General features: G+C 46.4%; 1 protein-coding gene across 1 annotated transcript in view; it reads left to right on the top strand.

The window, feature by feature from the left end:
• CHSY1 (chondroitin sulfate synthase 1) overlaps positions 1 to 17,648 on the top strand; it is a 77,338-nt gene extending 59,690 nt beyond the window's left edge. The window contains exon 3 of the mRNA XM_075432064.1: positions 14,198 to 17,648. Coding sequence (XP_075288179.1) covers positions 14,198 to 15,790 — 1,593 coding nt within the window. The 3' untranslated portion in view covers positions 15,791 to 17,648. The remainder of the gene's footprint in view (positions 1 to 14,197) is intronic.

The following is a 17,648-nucleotide window of genomic DNA, read 5'->3' as shown; positions in this document are numbered from 1 at the left end:
CATAAGGAAATTTCCAGGCTGGCATTGATCACACAACTTGCTATCTAACATGAATGTCTGCAGAACTGCTGTATGATCCCCTGCAGCTCATAAAGCTCCAGCTGCCGCCTTGAGCAAGTTGTCCACTGTTGCTGCTGCACTTGCTCATGCCTGTGAACCATCTGATGCAAGTCTAGTTGCTCTTCTATGGAGTATAAAGCAAAGCCAGAGCAGAGCAGCTGAGGTAAATGTCCTTCCAGGACAGTTTCCAGTCTCAGTACCAAGTGGGAGTTGTCTGAAGGATGAAGATGAGAAGGGTGTTATGGACAGGGTTGTTTTTTGATGTGTGCTTTTTGATGTTGTTGGGTTGGTTCACTTTCCCAATGTATTTTAGCTCTTTGACAAAATGGAGAAGACATTTAATGAGTCAAGTGATTTATTTCCCATTCAAAGTGGACAGGAGGGCTACACCACAGAAAAAAAAAAACAACCTGCAAAGACCTCAGGAAGCTGGGCTTTCAGGGCCAGGAAGACTTGCTTTGACCTACTTCTTGACTCGTTGCAAATAACACGCCACATCTGCAAAGATGATGCTGTTACTCTGCTAGTGGGTCACAAGACCCGGACACTCATCCTTGCTGCCAGAGGACAGTACTTTGTGTCATGGGAAGGCAGCAGCAGGCAGGCACTGAGTGTGCCGGGTCTTCAGGTTCGGGCCACGTCACTTTGGTTCCAGCCATAAAACCTTGTTCTTGGAAATCATCGGAGTGTGAAATCCCAGACCTCAAGAACAGGCAGTACTTTTGTTGAATAACCACATAAAGCAATGAGCAATACAACGTGTTGTGTAAATCACGTGTGTCTGTCTCCTCGCCCATCCTAAGTAAGGCAAAGAAGTATCCGTTCTGAGTTGATGGATTTAGCGGAGTTTGTATATGATTTCTTTTAATGTGCTTCAGATTAGTCATGGCGCTTTATTCCTAGGCTTCATTAAGCTTGTGGTCTGACCATATTGTGATAGCCACTCCTAGCAGTTTACTGAATACTAGTTTTAATATCCGGCTATAGATTTCTTCAATATCCTGCAATGCATTTTTCAGTGCTTTTCTGGATAATGCTAATACTAAACAGTCTGTGATGCACCAGGCCCCCGAGCTACATTTTAAAGTTAGCATAATGCTTTCCATCTTTCATCTTTGTGCAACACAGACTGCTGTTGTGTTTGGGGTTTTTTTAGGACAGAAAGTACCCGAAAGGAACATCTTGCTTAGAAAGTACTATAAGATGACACAGTGGTGCTGCAAGCTTGTGTCTTCCGGTCTGCCGCTGTGGCTTCTCCCTTCCACTCTCTCCTTTTCCCTTTGCCCATCCTTTGCTCCTGTCTTTTTTTTTTTTTATCTGTGGGAAATACTGTAATGGTGCACTGTTTCCATGGAGAGCAAAATGCCTGGGAGATCATCTCTGTATTCTTCTGGCTTAAAGGCTTGTAGAAACAAGTGTCATACCGGAGGGGGAAATAAAAGTTCTCTTTTGACAATTTGCTGAAAAAAAAGATGGCACACAGAATAGATGAGGCTGGATTTGTCACCGGTGTTCCTGTGGCACCACTGTATTAGTTGTTAAAATTTCTGTGAAGGTAGAAAACAACTATTTTGCAAGTCAAGAGGTCAAGCTTCCCTCAGAGACAGAGGGTCGTTATTCGCTGGTGTGTATTGAAGCAGTTCTGGACCAGGTGTAGATTTGCCTTCTCTAAGCAGAAAAAAAGCCTTTGAACATATTATCATTGCCTTAAAAATCAAAAAGAAAACTGTCCCTTTGGGCGTTTGACAGGAGGCCAGACCTCAGAGGACAGCTGAAGAGAGGGAGACAGGTTTCTAACATCTGTTTCGGGTGGATGGATTGTATTTGACTTCGGTGTTTGCATCAAAGCAAAGGCAGCATAGGCACGGCTTGATGAAAAGCATGGTCCAGCACCCTGCGTGCTGCCCCGCTGGCTCTTGGAGTTAAAAAAGACCAAACAGCAGTGGGCAAAACAGCCATGCAATGAGGGGTGAGAATCCTGGGGTACTTGCGTAGCTCCTTCTGTAGGCTTTAGAGAAAAATACTGATAATGCTGGATTTGACATCCCAAATCAGCTTGTTGCTATAGGTATGTCCTTGGCAGATGTCCTTGAGCGGAGTGAGAGCCTTCCTCCCACCCTGAGCAATCTGGGTGCCTCCAGGCCCTGCCAGATGAGCTGTGCTGAAAGGTGCTGCTATTTGAAGATGCAAATAGTGTGTCAGTGCCTACTTTGCTTTCTGACACAAGGTGCTCCCCCAGGGCTGACTCAGCAATGGGGAACATGTCCCTCCACCGCCAGCTCAGCCTGTTTGCAACAACTTTCTCTCAGTAGGAGTTTTAAAGCCGGCTGCCGGCTGTGAGTTGGGAGTGCACCTATTTGCTCATCGGGTTCACGTCAGAGCCCTGATTAGCTCCGGCACAAAACCGCACTGAACTCGGGAACAACCTGCAGTTCAGATGATACAAGTGTATCTCAGAAGAGTACTAAGGGAAATGCAGCAGAAAGTAGTCCTGTGTGTCCCTCTGAAAGCCCTATTGAAGGGTTCTGGCTCCCTCGTGGACGTGCCTGCGTGGGACAGCAGCAGAACACAGTCCCCATCCATGCACCCTGCCCTCCTGGGCCAGTGGCCCGCCTGTGTCTGAACCGCGGCAATTTATAACGCCCCGAGGAAATGAGTACCCGTTTCAATGCAGCTTTAAGCTGTCAGGCTGTAAATTGTCTTGGTTCAGGAGCTACTTCAAAGCAGCCCTGCCTTCCTGGAGCAAGGAGAAGGCTTTTTGGCAAACCCAGCATAAGTCATTTGCTATTCATGAGTCAAATCCCTGAAATGCTCTCGATCAACAACTAAAAATGGGTCATAAGAAGACAAGGCATCGCTGTCTGGTGAACGGAGCTGCTAACTCCACCAGCCTTCTCCATCTGTTGGCTGAAGCTGCTGCTGCTTTCTCAGTGATGGCTTTTCCTCCCTCCCTGCCTTGCTCTATTGTGCTCAGCAGCGTCCAGCACCCACAAGGTTTCCTGAAGCAATGGGACTTTGACCGAACAGGCAAACCCACCCAGAAGATCTCCATTTGCCTACTCCTCCCATTGTCCCGTCCCCGTCTCCCAGACGAGTGAAAAGTGTTGGCGGAGTGAGGGAAGGTCACTAATGAAAATGTTAAAATTCCTCCAATTTGTCTGGTTTCCATATCTAGAAGGGCTGCAGCGTTCAAGAGAGAGGGAAAGAAAACACTAGCTGGGTGCGAGGAGAGACGTGCAGGCTGGCTGCCGGAGGGATGGAGGGACCAAGCAGTGGTGGCTGCAGGTAACGGACACAAGTTTTGGAGCCAGGTCTGTTCTCCTGAATCTACACCTGCAGCAGCTTGGTCACAATCAGCAGAACAAAGTGTCCTCCAGGTCCGAAGCAGAGGAACAAAGAAAACTCTACAAAGGGACCCGAAAAGCTCTTCATGTGTGTGTGGCCAATGTTCAAAAGAGAGTTCAGTGTGTTGTGTGAACAGCAAATCCTTCACCAAGCTTGGGAATATTTGAGGCAGTGTTTAATTTATTTTTTTGTTTTCCATTTCTAACGGTGTCTAATGCGATTATATTAAGCATAACTGCATTTATTGGTATCCCCATCTCCTGCTTTAATTTAGGGCATGACAAAAGCAGCAGCTGAATATTCTTTTTGTCAAAGCTAGATGATGGATGGCGTACGTCGGCGGCGCTTAAACACACCCTCTCAGAGGTGAGCCCCTTGGTTTGACAGACCATGTGTAATGCAAGAGGCACTTGGTTACAGAGCACTGCAGAGCAGCACTGCTTGTTACTTTTCCAAACTGTGCCAGACAGCAAACTTCCAGAAAACCTCAGACCATATACAGTTAGCCAGCAACACTATGTGAAATTTTTAACCATATTTGAACGAACGGGCTAACTTGGACACTACGAGGAGGGAAATGCCAGTCTGCCTGACAGCTCGTTTTAATAATGAGAAAGTTGTTCCACTGACAGGAGGACAATAAAAGCTGTGGCTGCATAGAAAGATGTTGCCTTGCTTCTAGTTCAGAGCATACATGAAACTGCAGAGGAATGGGCTGGTCCCAAACCTGTGCATGTGAAGCTGTGCTTTTCCCTTCTCTCACTTCTTTTCCCTTCTCTCACTTCTTTTCTCTTCTTTCACCGTTCTTTCCAGGGTGTTGAATCTGCACGCAACCTGCGAACCCTGTCAAAGTGAGGCTTCATTTTGCATTAGTCAATCACTAATTTCTCCTGAAACGTGCCTTTTTTTAAATATATTATCCCTTGTGCTTGAGCGAAGCAAGGAATAAAAATAGGTGACCTTTTTAGTTAGAGCTCTTAATGCACAGTTTATGGGGCTTTTCATGTACAAAGCATGAAAGTCAAATTCTTGAGAGATCATCAGCCCCCTGAATGGGCAAACTTCTGCTGATCCCCCCGTTGATGAAGGAGCTGTGTTTTTTTATAACCAAACTACTGCGTATTGCGCACGCCTTGTCATCTTATGGTTTGGCAGTGCCACATCTGCACTGGATGGTGTACATACGTTTTCCAGTGATGAGACAAAGGGCAGATTTTGCTTCTCAGCTCAGTACAGCATAGCAGGCAGGCTTTATGTCCTGCGTGGTAATGATACAAGCACAAGAAAAACACTTTCGCAATCATGGCATCTCACTGTGGAAATTCTGTCTGCAGCAGCGACGTTACCGCACGATGCTCTTTGCCATCGCAGCCTTCTAAAGCTGCGTTATCCCAGGGCCAGGGCTCAGCTGTAGGATCCTCAAGGGCTGACTGAAACATGTGGCTTCTCCACATACAACAAGGGTTTGTGGCTTTATTTCCCTCCCCTCCTCTGAGTAATTATTAAACAATTCTTTTGGCAAAAAAAAAATGTGCACGCGTTTATAACGCACACTTCAGAACAATGCTGTGCAGCTTTAGTGAACCCTGGAAGCCGTCGTCCTGCGCCGCTCCCCGTGTGAAACAAGCTGGTGATTGAGTCCAGGCCCTTGTAGACGGTCTTCAAACCAGCTCCAGAAGTGGTGGCTCTGGCTGAAAAAACAGTTTGAAGATGAAGAGCTGAGCTGAGCTTGCAGGCTGGTGGAAGAGGAGCAGTGAAACCATCTGCCTGTGCCACAAATGTTATGTCTGTGTTGGGCACCGGTGCTGCGGGAGTTTGTAAGGGCTGTATAGCTTGTTCTTATTCCCACCAATGGGAAAAAAAAAAGGATGTTCTTTTAAATCCAGCTTAATTTAGGAGAAGCAGCTAGAGGATCATGGAATGAGTTCCCACTCTGTTGCTGGATGCCTTGGAGGGCGTCCTGCTGACACCGGCCCCCGGCAGGAAGCCCAGCGCAGGCTCGTGCTACCGACTCCCCTCCCGTGCGGAGCAGCCCAGCCTTCAGCAGCGGCCAGCAAAGGCAGGCAGCCTGCCTGCGGCGAGCGGAGGGAGACCGTGGAGCTCGCTGGGAGGCTTTCTGCTTTTGGGGGGAGATGGCTGTGCCATCTGGTTAAGAACAGCCATTCAGCCATCACCTTCTCCTTTGTGCTGTTGCAAACCAGGCAACACCAGCGAGACGCGTGTGGAGCTGAGCATTGATCCAGCATGTCCACGTGGATTCAGTGAGGCCAAGTGGATGGAATGAGCCCACTCACAGAGTTTATTCAAACACTGACTTGCTCTATGTTTCAGACATCCCTGCCAGCATGAGGTGATGTGTAGCTGCCGCCTCCTAGGGACAGGTCACCGCCGATTTGGAAAGGGGTAAGGTTTCAAGAGTGTGTCCTGAACAACGTCCCTTTTTTCAGCTGCTCACACAGCAGCACCCACAGGAACGGCTGTTGAGGCAGCTGGGAGGAGGGTTCGCTAGCAGAGAAATCAGAAATCCAATATATTCCCAGTTTTCTGTCAATTTTCATTAGCCCGTACTGATGCTGCTGGCAGAGAAGTGGTTTTGCCGTCGGTTGTTAGTAAAGCGTAAAGCAGACGGATTTCTAAATGCAGTTACGAAAGATGCTCTGTCGCTTTGGGGCCGTTACTGGCACTGCAGGGTCGAAGGACTGCAGCTTTGACACAGGCAGTTCAGCAGCTGCCCTTGTCTTGGGGATTTTATTCAGCGTTCCCAGCTCTCTTCTCACCCCTTTCCAAAAGATCTATTCCTGCCACGAGTCTTCACGAGGGATCAGAAACAGCGAGCGTGGCGTGTTGCCATAAAGAAGGGAGCTGTGTCCCACCTCATCTAGAACAGTGCTGCTTAAGCTGGAAGTGCCAAAAGTCTTGAAAATGAATCGTTTTTTTAAAATACACCCCCACCTTTTTACACCCAGGGAAGAACTGCAGCAGTAGCTATTGTGAGCCTGAATCTTTGCCTGATTAAGTTCACAATAATCTCCTGTGAAGGCTCAGAGAGATTTAGAGCTTTGCGCTGATGTGACTGCTTCAGTGCTGTCCTTCAGCCTGGACCTGTTACTGTGACATTGGCTCCATGTAGGGCTGGGGGTTCCTGAAACATCTTGCATCAGAAGAAGGCTGTGCTGGTGATGTGGGCAAGGCTGAAGGGGCTGGGTCCTGCAGCCGAATGCACTGGGCCTGATCCTTCCCCCAGGGTTCTTGCAGAGACCTGGAGACCTGGTCTGGTGTGTGCTACAAAATCACTGCCGTCCCCAGCCAGTCTGACGGAGAGGCTACGCTGCTTCGGCTTGATTTCTGATGTTGGACTGATGCTGAGATGATGTGTGGATGCCTAGGCTGCAGCTGAAGTTGCTCCAAGCGGAGGGTTTCTTCTCCACCCCCCTTGTAAGCAGCAGCTTGTGGTGGCCTTGCCAAGTGTTTTGGGACCAAAAGGGCTCATCGTCCGTCATGGTTCGCAACTGCTACAAAACCACTGGATGTGGAAAGTAGGTCTCAAATAGGAATCTTTGAATTCCATGGACAAAAGTATTTCTAAATGATTACATTACTGTCTCTTGAAAACACATGGTGGAAAATCACGCAGCAGTCCAGAAGACATCTTCTCTTCTGTAGTCTCTGCTCAGAGGAGACTGAAACCCTCCAACTCTGTTTCCACCATCCAAGAAAATACTTACCAGGGTGTCAGAAGCTTTCTGCTCATCATCTCCAAGAAAGTACCCTCCAGGGGTCATGTGCTGCTCCTCTGAAGTCTTAATACTTTGCATGAGAAAGAGCAGATACAGAGTTGCAAGGCTGCGGCTCTTTCTTTCATGGGCCTGTTGAAATTTGTAATGAAAACCAAGTTTTTCTTGTACCCTGCCTGTACTGCAAAGTCTGAAAGTGTGGAGTTGACAACAAGGAGAAGAAATCCCGAGGTGCAGTATATTTGGTGGGCAAGTAGTTTGGCACCATCCCCGAGTCTGGCCTTTAAATAACAGATCAGCGGCAGTTCGCTGTATTCCTGGTTTTGCTTGGCTCTGGGGTAGAGGCAATCCCTCTCTGCTGGAGAGGGAGAGCTGAATCATTTGCCCCGTGGGTCAAAGCCTGAACTTGAGCAGAGGAGAGCCATGTGCAGAACAGCGGTTTGCAACCGGCCTCGTAATTTGGAAATTATGCTAGAAACAAATTTTGAGCATGCTTTCTCAAGCAATAGCAATGATGATTAGTAATTAGCACCTATGATGTTCTGCTTCTTTAATAGCTGTAGCATAGAACATTTGTTAATATTTAGTGGTGTTTTATTTCATTTTGTTTCTGTTAAATCAGATCCTTTTGGAAGAAAACCCCGCAACTGTATCCAGCTCTCCTAAGGTTTGCACAGTTCAATCTAAATATCGTAAAACAGAACATTCTGTTTTATCTGGTTACTCCTAAGGTACAAAATGCTTTCAGGTTATATTCTGGTTCATACTTTAAAAACATAAATCTGTGTCTCTAGAGAAGCAGTTCCAGGATTTATGGAGTGCATAATGGCACCTGTGTGGTGTGCGTGTCAGATACACCCAAGGGGAAGGCGGTCTCACTAAATGAGCAACTGTCTGCTTTTCAAAGTGTTATGCGATTGCGCTGGTCTTTCTTTTCTTTACACAGGAGGTCTGATTCAGCTTGTCTCCCTCATCCAAAATAAGGGAGACCTGAGGAAGAAATCCTCGCTTCGTGACAAAGAGGAGACCAGGATCCTGTATCCTCGTTTAGACCAGGAGGGTGAAGCACAGTTCAGTGCAGGGCCAGGCGGAGGGAAGTTCTCGGCTTTGTAGCTGGAGGATCTCAGTTCCCAAGTGCTGGGGATTGCTCCCACGTGTAGGTTTTGGGTAATGAGACTGTCACGCTCAAGGCCGGAGGTGAAGTACACGATGCCAATTGTGAAGACGCATTCATTTTTGCAGGTTTTCTTCTTTCTGTTGCCAAGCTGGGAATACTTTAAAGGCTACTCGGTTTACAAAACTGTAAACGAATAAGTAATTTTTAAGCTCTTCTGCTTGCTTAAACAAGAAAGGATTGGGAGAAGGACAGTTGTTTAATTAAACAGCTATTTGGTATTGGTAACAAAAGATTGAACTCCAGCAGTAACTCTCTTAATTCACAAATTCCTTGGGAATTCAGTGACCTTGAGTTTGCTGTGCTTGAAACTTGCCTTAGATACTTGGCGTCCTTTCTCGAATGTGTTGGAGAGGAGGGCGGTGCAGAAGGCACTGCGAGGCTCTTGAGCAAGACAGGCGCTGTTTTGCTTAGTATCATAGAAGAAGAGGCAATTGTGTTGTACAAAATAAACTTCTTGCTCCAGAGCATGCCTGGAGTTATTGGACTCAGAGGTCGCAGTATATCACAGCTGGGTCTGCCGCGGCTGCTCTAGCAGTCTGCTGTGGAGATTTTGAGTACTGGCTGTTTGGGATGTCCAGCTGATTTTCTTGCCCTTCTTTAATTTAGGAAACAAAGCAAATGCAAACCAGTGGTACGTGATGAAATTTATGTGAGAAATAACTCATCTGAGGAATCACATCATTTAATCGTGCTCCAGAGCTCGGGGCTTCACTTGTCAGCCGAGAGGGAAGCCTGATCTCCCAGGGCCCAGTGGTGTTTCCTGCATCCTTTCCTGTAGTGGCAACTGGGGAGGTTACTGGGATGAATGAGTGGCCAAGTTCACTGGAAAGGAGTGTTTATCCATTGCTTCCCTGTGTTTGTCTCCACCATAATAACTCTGCCCAGGAGTGACTTCAGTCATGTCAGTGGTTAGCTGTGGGATCGCACAGAAAGCATCGGGATTTGAAACGGAAAGATCATTATTAATAAGAACCCTGAATACATAGAGTTGTATCCTGGGAGGTCACTACCGTCTCGCCCTCCACCGTAGGCAAGCCAGCAGTAAAGGAAGACCCACTGCTTCTTTCCATTGGGTCTACATGCAAAATTTTTTATCAGTTTAGCTATGTCAGTGATTAAAAACTAGAAAACTAGCAATCTGTTTTGGTTAATCGCTCCAAAGTGGCAAAGCTGTGTTAGTGCAGCTGCAGTTATTTCGTACAGTTACTTGGGATGGGGGTGCAAGGCTTCTTTCGTTTCACTTCAGCCAACCGACAGGAGCTGTCCCCTGGCAGCGCTGCGGCTGCGTCTCTGGAAGGAGGAGCGAGGAGGAGATGGGGGCGAGCATCCAGCGCTGTTTTGGCAGCAGAGCTGTGGGGCAGGGCAAGGGCTGTCCCGGCACCCACGTTGCTCCTGTGGGAGAACAGCTCTGCACCAGCTGCGGAGAGGGACCTGCGTGCCCATCTCCTCCCAACCGTGGTACTCCCACGCTGGGTGACGTTAGCCATCTTTTGAGCTTTGGGTTAGTTTGGCTTTGTATTTAAAGCACATCTTGGGCATTTCGAAGCCTGCCATGCAACATGTCTTGTCCACGATTGCTTTTCATGAGGCTTGTGGGGCTGCGTTTTCTGGGCTGTGGTAGTACAATCTGGAGCTGTGAGAGAAAGCCCTCGGGGGCTAATGCGTGGCTGCGGGCCAGTTTCTGCATAAGCTGGTCTTATTTTTAAAGTCCATTTTCTCCAGTACACTTTTTTTTGGCCTGCAAAAGACTTCTTCATTTAAAACGAAGAACGTAACACTCTCTCCTTTCAGTTGGTCTGTTGGACGCGAGCCAGTAGTGCCCACAACAGCTGTACCACAGTTTAAACATTCAGTCTCTAATGGTTTGGGGAACATTAGGGTTTTTAAGGCTTCAACAGGTCTAGAGTAAATAGTGGTCAATAAAGAGTAGCTCTTCTTTGTATCCCTATGCTCTCAGTGCTCTACACTAGAATAAAGCATGCTTAGAATATAATCATTGCAAAATTAATATCCATGAAAGGTTCTTTTTTTCAGAAGAATCATAGAGAAACCTGTTTCACTAAAAGAAGAGTTTGCAAGAGTTTGACTCGCAAGAGTCTGGTAACAGCCCTGGAGAAGTTTGCACGTAACGTCTGTTAGACCTGCTTGTGTTGCTCCCTGTGTCTGTGGTTAGTGGCTGCTACGTGCGAGGAACAAATAAATGACAGAGAGAAATCACAGATAAATTTCTCTGTTGTCTTCTCCCACCCACCAATCTCTATTCATGGTGTGCACAAGAGGTATTATGATTTTCCTCTTTCTTACAGCTTTCCAGTATTGTGTGGAGTTGAAAGCCCACGTGCACTAACAGGTTGTATTTAGCATCGTGTTTTGGACCCGAGCGAGGCAGAAGCTGTGTTAGCAGTGACGGGCGATAGTCGGACACTGCCCTCGTCAGGGACCAAACCCAATGCGGAGGACTAGTGCTGCCTGAATGATTTAAATGGATTAACGTTGGTGGAGCTGTCGAACTGTACGGAGAGAAGTGCTCATTTCTTTCAAGTCTTGTAGATGTGACTGAGAAAACGCGACCCGCGTGGGGCTCTGTCATGGAGGAAAGCCTGTGGGCATCGCAGTGCTTCTGCAGCACTGGGTCAGCGTCTGCCAGCACCTCGGCCCAGGACGGGTTAAATTGCTCTGTTGGCTGCTGGCCACTGGGACTTTATTTACAGCACTTCATGCCACCGTGCAGAAATAGTTTGCAAGTCGTTATACTCTCTGTAGGCAATGGGTTAACCCCTTCCGATCCCCTCCTGTGTGTTTCCTGCTAGTGTGGGGTGTACCTTGGCTGCTAGGCGGGGGATCGGGGCTGCAGGACACTGGCACGTCGCGTGCCTGCCGCAGCTTGCTGAATGCGAGGGGACAAGAGGGACGCTGGAGGAGGAGGGGGCGAGACCTTGCGGGAAAAACAATGAAAGTGCCAGCCTCGCAAGGCATTCTTCTGAAAAAACAGGGTTATGTAAAAGCCTGGATACTGTGGTGCTTCTCATTAGTTGCGCTGCAGGGTTGGCCAGAGTGCAGGGTTTGTTACAGTTGTCACCTTTTTGGCTGGAGCGAAGTGGCCGTTAGTAGCTGTTTCAGTTGCAAATTGCTTTGCGTTGAAACTCCAGTAAAGCCTGGCTGAGATATGTTTTATTTTCAGTTCAGTTTTCAAAGTTAGCTAGTTTTTGGAAGAGGCAAGAAGCAGTATTAACAGCTCGGAAGTTAACCAGCCTAGCTAAGAGGTTACTCCTGCATGGCAAGCCAAAGCTTTAAAATACGCTGGTTCATTTTATTCAGGGCCATTGCTAGGGGTTCATATCTTTACTTCCGTTGGGAAGTTTCGTAACATTTTCCTACCCATCGGTATGCTATTAAAACTTTGTTGTGTAATCTAAAAGCCTTTCTGCTTCTCGTGGTTTCCTCTTGTAGCTAGTTCAGAATGCCCTAGATGGCAATTTGGGGATAAATGCACTTAGTCTGCATGGTCTTGATTCTGTTTTCTTAGAAATTCGAAATAGGATTTTAAATTAGGTCCTATTGTCAATTTTCCTTTAAATAATAGTTGCCTAATGACATGATTTAAGAATTTTGATCTGTTGTCACAGTACTTTTGGGAAAGCCTGTGCCTATAGTTGTAGTTAAAAAGTCAGTGGAATCTCCAGCCTGTTACCTTACACATTTAATATTTCTAGTGACATATCTATATTTATAGTATATATATGTAGTGTTAGAGAGGATAGATCAGTGGATTCAGTAAAAGTATATGTGTGGGTCCTGCGGTGTTGGACTGGTCTTGTTGTTGCTGTGTGAGCTCTCCGTTATAACGGATTGTGCTTACAGAACTGACCATAAGTGGGTGTGATTGGAGGTCTCCTAAGGCCGTTAACAGAAGTAGCGAGGTTCAAAGTGGAAAAAGAATCAAGTGTTACTAGTAGAGGAAACAATACAGGGATACAAATGAAGAGCAGTCTTCGGGTGAGTGGAAGAACATGCTTCTTGGGAAAGCACCGGATAACTCTGCTGAATGTAGGATTAGACCAACTAACCTCTGCCTGTAGCACTCTTTTAAATCTTGCATGACTTCTAAAGGGATATACATCTTGACAGGCAGCTCGTCTGGGGCTTGCCGAGAGGCCATCGCCAAGATGTTCTCCTTTGGCCACGTTGCTGGATGGGATCAATCTAATCAGAGGCAGCCTCTGGCCCAAATTGCTCACAGGCAGCACAAAAGCAGCAGGGATCACTTGGGGGAGAGTGGGCAAGAAGGTGAACTATAGGAGGAATGGGAAGGGTGGGGACCGGTGATAACCTGTGAAAAAATGTCCATTCTTTCTCAGAGCGGCTGAAATTCCTCCCCTCCCTCCTTTGAAATGAATTACGTTTGTTCAGATTAAAATCCACGCGAGCTGCTTCGAGCAGGCGCAGCTTGCTGCTGTGCTGTCTGCAGCGATACGCTGAATTTCAGGTTTCAGTACGCGCACATCTGGTGTGCTAAGATAGCGACAATTAACTCCAGGTGTAAGCTTATCCCTTAGATTCGGTGTCTGTCCACAATAATGGGAAAAATGCAACAGAAGGCCTAATAAAACAGGACTTCTGCTGGGTCTGAACAGCTGGCAGAAGCATCACTCGCGCTGTCTGTTAAAGGGAGGCTTTCTGTGCCTCTGATTTTCCTTTCAGTGCTCCCTTTAATTGCCATCATAGTTGAGTCATTCTCTCTTCTGTTCATCTTTCAGATTTTAGCTCTTTGCTAATCTTTACAGCCTTTTTACGTGTGCTTTATGGACTGTATCACCTACAGCAAATTCTGCGGCCGGTACCGTAGGGTGGATCCTCTATCGAATGAAGCTGTCATGTCAGCATCTCTGGCAGGTTGATGACATTTATCTTGTGACATTGAATCAGACCGTGACCTTTTTAAATGTCCATTGTCTAGGCTGGTACATAACTTCGGCCTTGAGGTGGTTTGGGGTTTTTTTCCCTTGTTTGTTTTTTTTTCCAGCTTGTTTTCCACTTTGTCATCCTGGTTTCCACATGCCTTTCGTTATATCAGCTACTGCCTGACCTACTGAAAACTGTGAAGCTGGTGTGCCTGCTTTTCGAAGCTGTGGCTTTCTGTAAGGCTTCTGAATCTAATCTTCACTCGTTATCTTCCTGGTTTGAAATAGCAATTTCCACTTGAAGGATGCTTTTATTCTAGCACACATGTGCATCCTGTATTACCTGCGTTCTGGAACTGCTGCTAGCAATCTCAGATGCATTTTGCTTTCTACTGACATTTAAAATGACCGGGGAACTGCAGCTTGGCGTTGCAGCACTTGAGATAACACATTTGGCTTCTTGACTAAAACATTCAGCAAGCTGGATTTTTAATGCCTGAACAGCATTGGAGCGTAACGGAAAAGGTGCTGTCATACTTGCTTACTGTGTATGTGGTGTCCTTTGTTATTTTTCACAATTACCCTTAAAGGCCATGGGAGGCAGAAGAACAGTAAGAGTTTTGCAGTGGACACTTCATGGGGTTTTTTTCCTGGTGATGCTGTATTGCTGTGAAAAAATGAGCTTACAAGCTACTTACTGCTCAGTTGTTTGGCCGATGGTGATCTCTCTAGAGTGGGCTGTAGTAATCCCAAATCCGTGGTAGATGTTTCTTTTACCAGTTTACAAAGAATAATCCTCTTAATTTCCTTGAATAGCAGCTGGTGTTGCTACAACCTGTGCCTAAACCCAAGAACAGCTTATTCAGAAAGCCGCCTGGCCCTGCGAGCAAGGAGGAATTTCCTCCCAGCGGGGGCTGCAGGGGCTAGCTTGCATAAGCACCGCACTGCCGAGACACTGACTTCTCCGTTCTCTCTTCTAGATGCAGCAGCTGTTCTATGAGAACTACGAGCAGAACAAGAAAGGCTATATCCGAGACCTGAGGAACAGCAAAATACACCGAGCTATAACACTGCACCCCAATAAGAACCCCCCGTACCAGTACAGACTTCACAGCTACATGTTGAGCCGCAAGATAGCAGAGCTGCGCCACCGGACCATACAGCTGCACCGGGAAATTGTCCTGATGAGCAAATACAGCAATACCGAAGTCCACAAAGATGACCTGCAGCTGGGGATGCCACCCTCCTTCATGCGATTCCAGCCCCGCCACCGGGAAGAAATCTTGGAGTGGGAGTTTCTTACAGGCAAGTATTTGTATTCGGGCGCCGACGGGCAGCCCCCTCGGAGAGGGATGGACTCTTCTCAGCGTGAAGCGTTGGATGACATTGTTATGCAGGTCATGGAAATGATCAATGCCAACGCTAAGACCCGGGGGAGGATCATCGATTTCAAGGAAATACAGTATGGCTATCGCAGAGTAAATCCGATGTACGGAGCCGAGTACGTTCTTGACTTGTTGCTTCTGTACAAAAAGCATAAGGGGAAGAAGATGACCGTCCCCGTCAGGAGGCACGCATACTTGCAGCAGACGTTCAGCAAGATCCAGTTTATGGAGCACGAAGAGATGGACGCCAAAGAGCTGGCCAGCAAAATCAACCAGGATTCTGGATCCTTGTCGTTCCTTTCCAACTCGCTGAAGATGTTTGTTCCCTTCCAGCTCAGCCGATCAAAAGTAGAGAGGAAGGAACTCAAAGACAAGAAGATCAACATTCTGATTCCTCTCTCCGGACGTTTTGACATGTTTGCAAGGTTCATGGGGAATTTTGAAAAGACGTGCCTCATTCCAAACCAGAACGTCAAGCTGGTTGTCCTGCTTTTCAGCTCCAACTCCAACCCTGACAAAGCGAAGCAGATCGAGCTGATGAGAGATTACCGCTCCAAATACCCCAAGGCTGACATGCAGGTTTTACCCGTGTCGGGGGAGTTCTCGAGGGCACTGGCTCTGGAAGTCGGATCTTCTCAGTTCCAGAACGAGTCTTTACTGTTCTTCTGTGATGTTGACTTGGTGTTTACCACAGAATTCCTCCAGCGCTGTAGAGCCAATACAGTTTTGGGTCAACAAGTATACTTTCCCATCATTTTTAGCCAGTATGATCCAAAGATTGTTTATAGTGGAAAAGTTCCTAGTGACAATCATTTTGCCTTCACCCAGAAAACAGGTTTCTGGAGGAACTATGGCTTTGGGATTACCTGTATTTACAAAGGTGATCTTCTTCAAGCAGGTGGCTTTGATGTCTCCATCCAAGGTTGGGGTCTTGAAGACGTAGACCTGTTTAACAAAGTCATTCAGGCTGGCTTAAAAACTTTCCGAAGCCAAGAAATTGGAGTTGTCCATGTGCATCACCCTGTTTTTTGTGACCCTAATCTTGATCCGAAACAGTATAAAATGTGCTTGGGGTCCAAAGCTTCAACTTATGGGTCCACACAACAGCTGGCTGAAATATGGTTTGAAAAAAATGACCCGAGTTTTGGGAAAAGCAGCAATACTAATGGCTCAGTGAGGACAGCCTAATGTCCAGCTATGCTGGAAAAGACTTTTTTTTTAATTATCTAATTTATTTTTGGGAAAATGTTTTTTGATAATTCACTTTTAAAAGACCGCACAGGATATATTTTAGAAATCATCGTTGTTTTCTTACAAAGCGCTCGTTTTGAGAAGAACAAGGCCGTTGGGTTTTTTTGTTGTTGTGGTTTTGGTTTTGAGCAAAACTGTGATCAATATTTGCCTCCGAACAAAAAAGTGGTGTAAGAGTTATCTGACCAATCAGCGGAAACCTGACTTGAATTAGAATTTCCTTATGAACAAAAGATTGTTTCCTACCTTCTCCGTTGCTGTCTTCGTTGCTGGGATTCTGTAAACTGGGACCCGAGCGTGCACGCCAAGCGGCAAAACGCTGTATCGAAACGGTTTGTTGTGACTGCTGCCGCGCCACGGTTCGGCTGCTTTCGTTAAGGATAGCCGCTGTCCCTCAGATTACGTCAGAGCAGACCAAACCGGCGCGGTGATGGTAGGGGGTTTCATTGCGGGAGGTTTTTTCCCCCCCCGAATGGCTGATTATTTCCGTTTAAAAATACACTTCCACTTACTATGGCCAGGCGACTCCAAGGGAGGGAAGCGAGTAAGCACAACCTGCTACCCGATCAGTCCTTGTAGAAATTGTTGTCTGTTATATTTGGTCCATATCTGGACGTAACGTTGGAAGAATCCGTGGTGGGTTCTGTGTGTTAGCCCCGACCGCTGCCCTGTCTGGAGCGGAGACGGCGCGACCCGCAAGCGTCGAAGCGTCAGGAGGGAGGGGAGGAGGATGGGAAATGCCAATCTCTTGCAGCAAAGCGACAGTACGCAACGAACAATTAGCGATCCCTGACGAGAACTTTGGCAGCCCTTCTGTGCGGGGGGTGCTGCGCCTGATTGCATTGACTTTGTCAGTCGGTTACGTGATGTTAATGGGAACAATTATTACATTTGATTGCTAGTTTTGTTTTGGGATTATTTTTGTTCTGTACCTGAATAGACCGTTAATTTATTTAATATCCATTGTTTTAGGTTCTTGACTTTTCCTTGAATATCTGTTAGTCATTTTAATATTTTATATATATATATATGTGTGTGTAAATATATATATATATATTAGGAATGTATTGCATCTTCTCACTGATAAGGTAGTGTACATCATACTTGCAGTAAATGATCTCCAAAGATTACTTTCTAAAATATTTTTTCATGAATCTTTTTTCCCAGATTTCTTTAACATTTTTGGAATGGCTCAGTAAGCTTAGGGATTTTTTTCTTTTGGTATTCTAAGAGAAGCTGGGGATGGGGAGGCCGAATACGAGGAAAGTGTGATCCCTATGAATTAACACCTAGCAAGGTAAGAGAGAAATATACAAAATAAAGTGCCTTAAAGCCAGAAAGGGAACCCTGTACACTGAGACTTGGACAGTGAACGGACGATCTGTTGGGACCTGCCTACCTGTAAATACCGCGCTCAACAGAAACAACAAACAAAAGCCAGCGAACAATATATTTTTCTATCGTACCCTCCAGCACCATTGTGTCTCATTGCCCTCAGTTCCACTTTGCCTGCTCTTTGGGAAGTGGAGACGAGTGAAGGAACGGAGAAAACCCAATGCTTTGAAGGGATCTTACGGAGTAATTGCTATTCCAGTAGAAGAAATAACCGTTGTTTACACGTGTACGGAATATGAACTGCAGCTAGCGTAGAGTCGATGTCTTATAACGTTCATCGTTTTTTGGTGACAGTCCTAAGGGTGTAGGTACTTGGATGGATTCAGTGCATGGAAAATCTTTTTCTTTTTTTTTTTTTTTTAAAGACTTGCTTCTAAGATGCAATAAAGATTTTTTTATT

This window comes from Opisthocomus hoazin, chromosome 10 (assembly GCF_030867145.1).
Source record: "Opisthocomus hoazin isolate bOpiHoa1 chromosome 10, bOpiHoa1.hap1, whole genome shotgun sequence".
Taxonomy (NCBI): domain Eukaryota; kingdom Metazoa; phylum Chordata; class Aves; order Opisthocomiformes; family Opisthocomidae; genus Opisthocomus; species Opisthocomus hoazin.
This window is presented reverse-complemented; position numbering and strand designations above follow the sequence as displayed.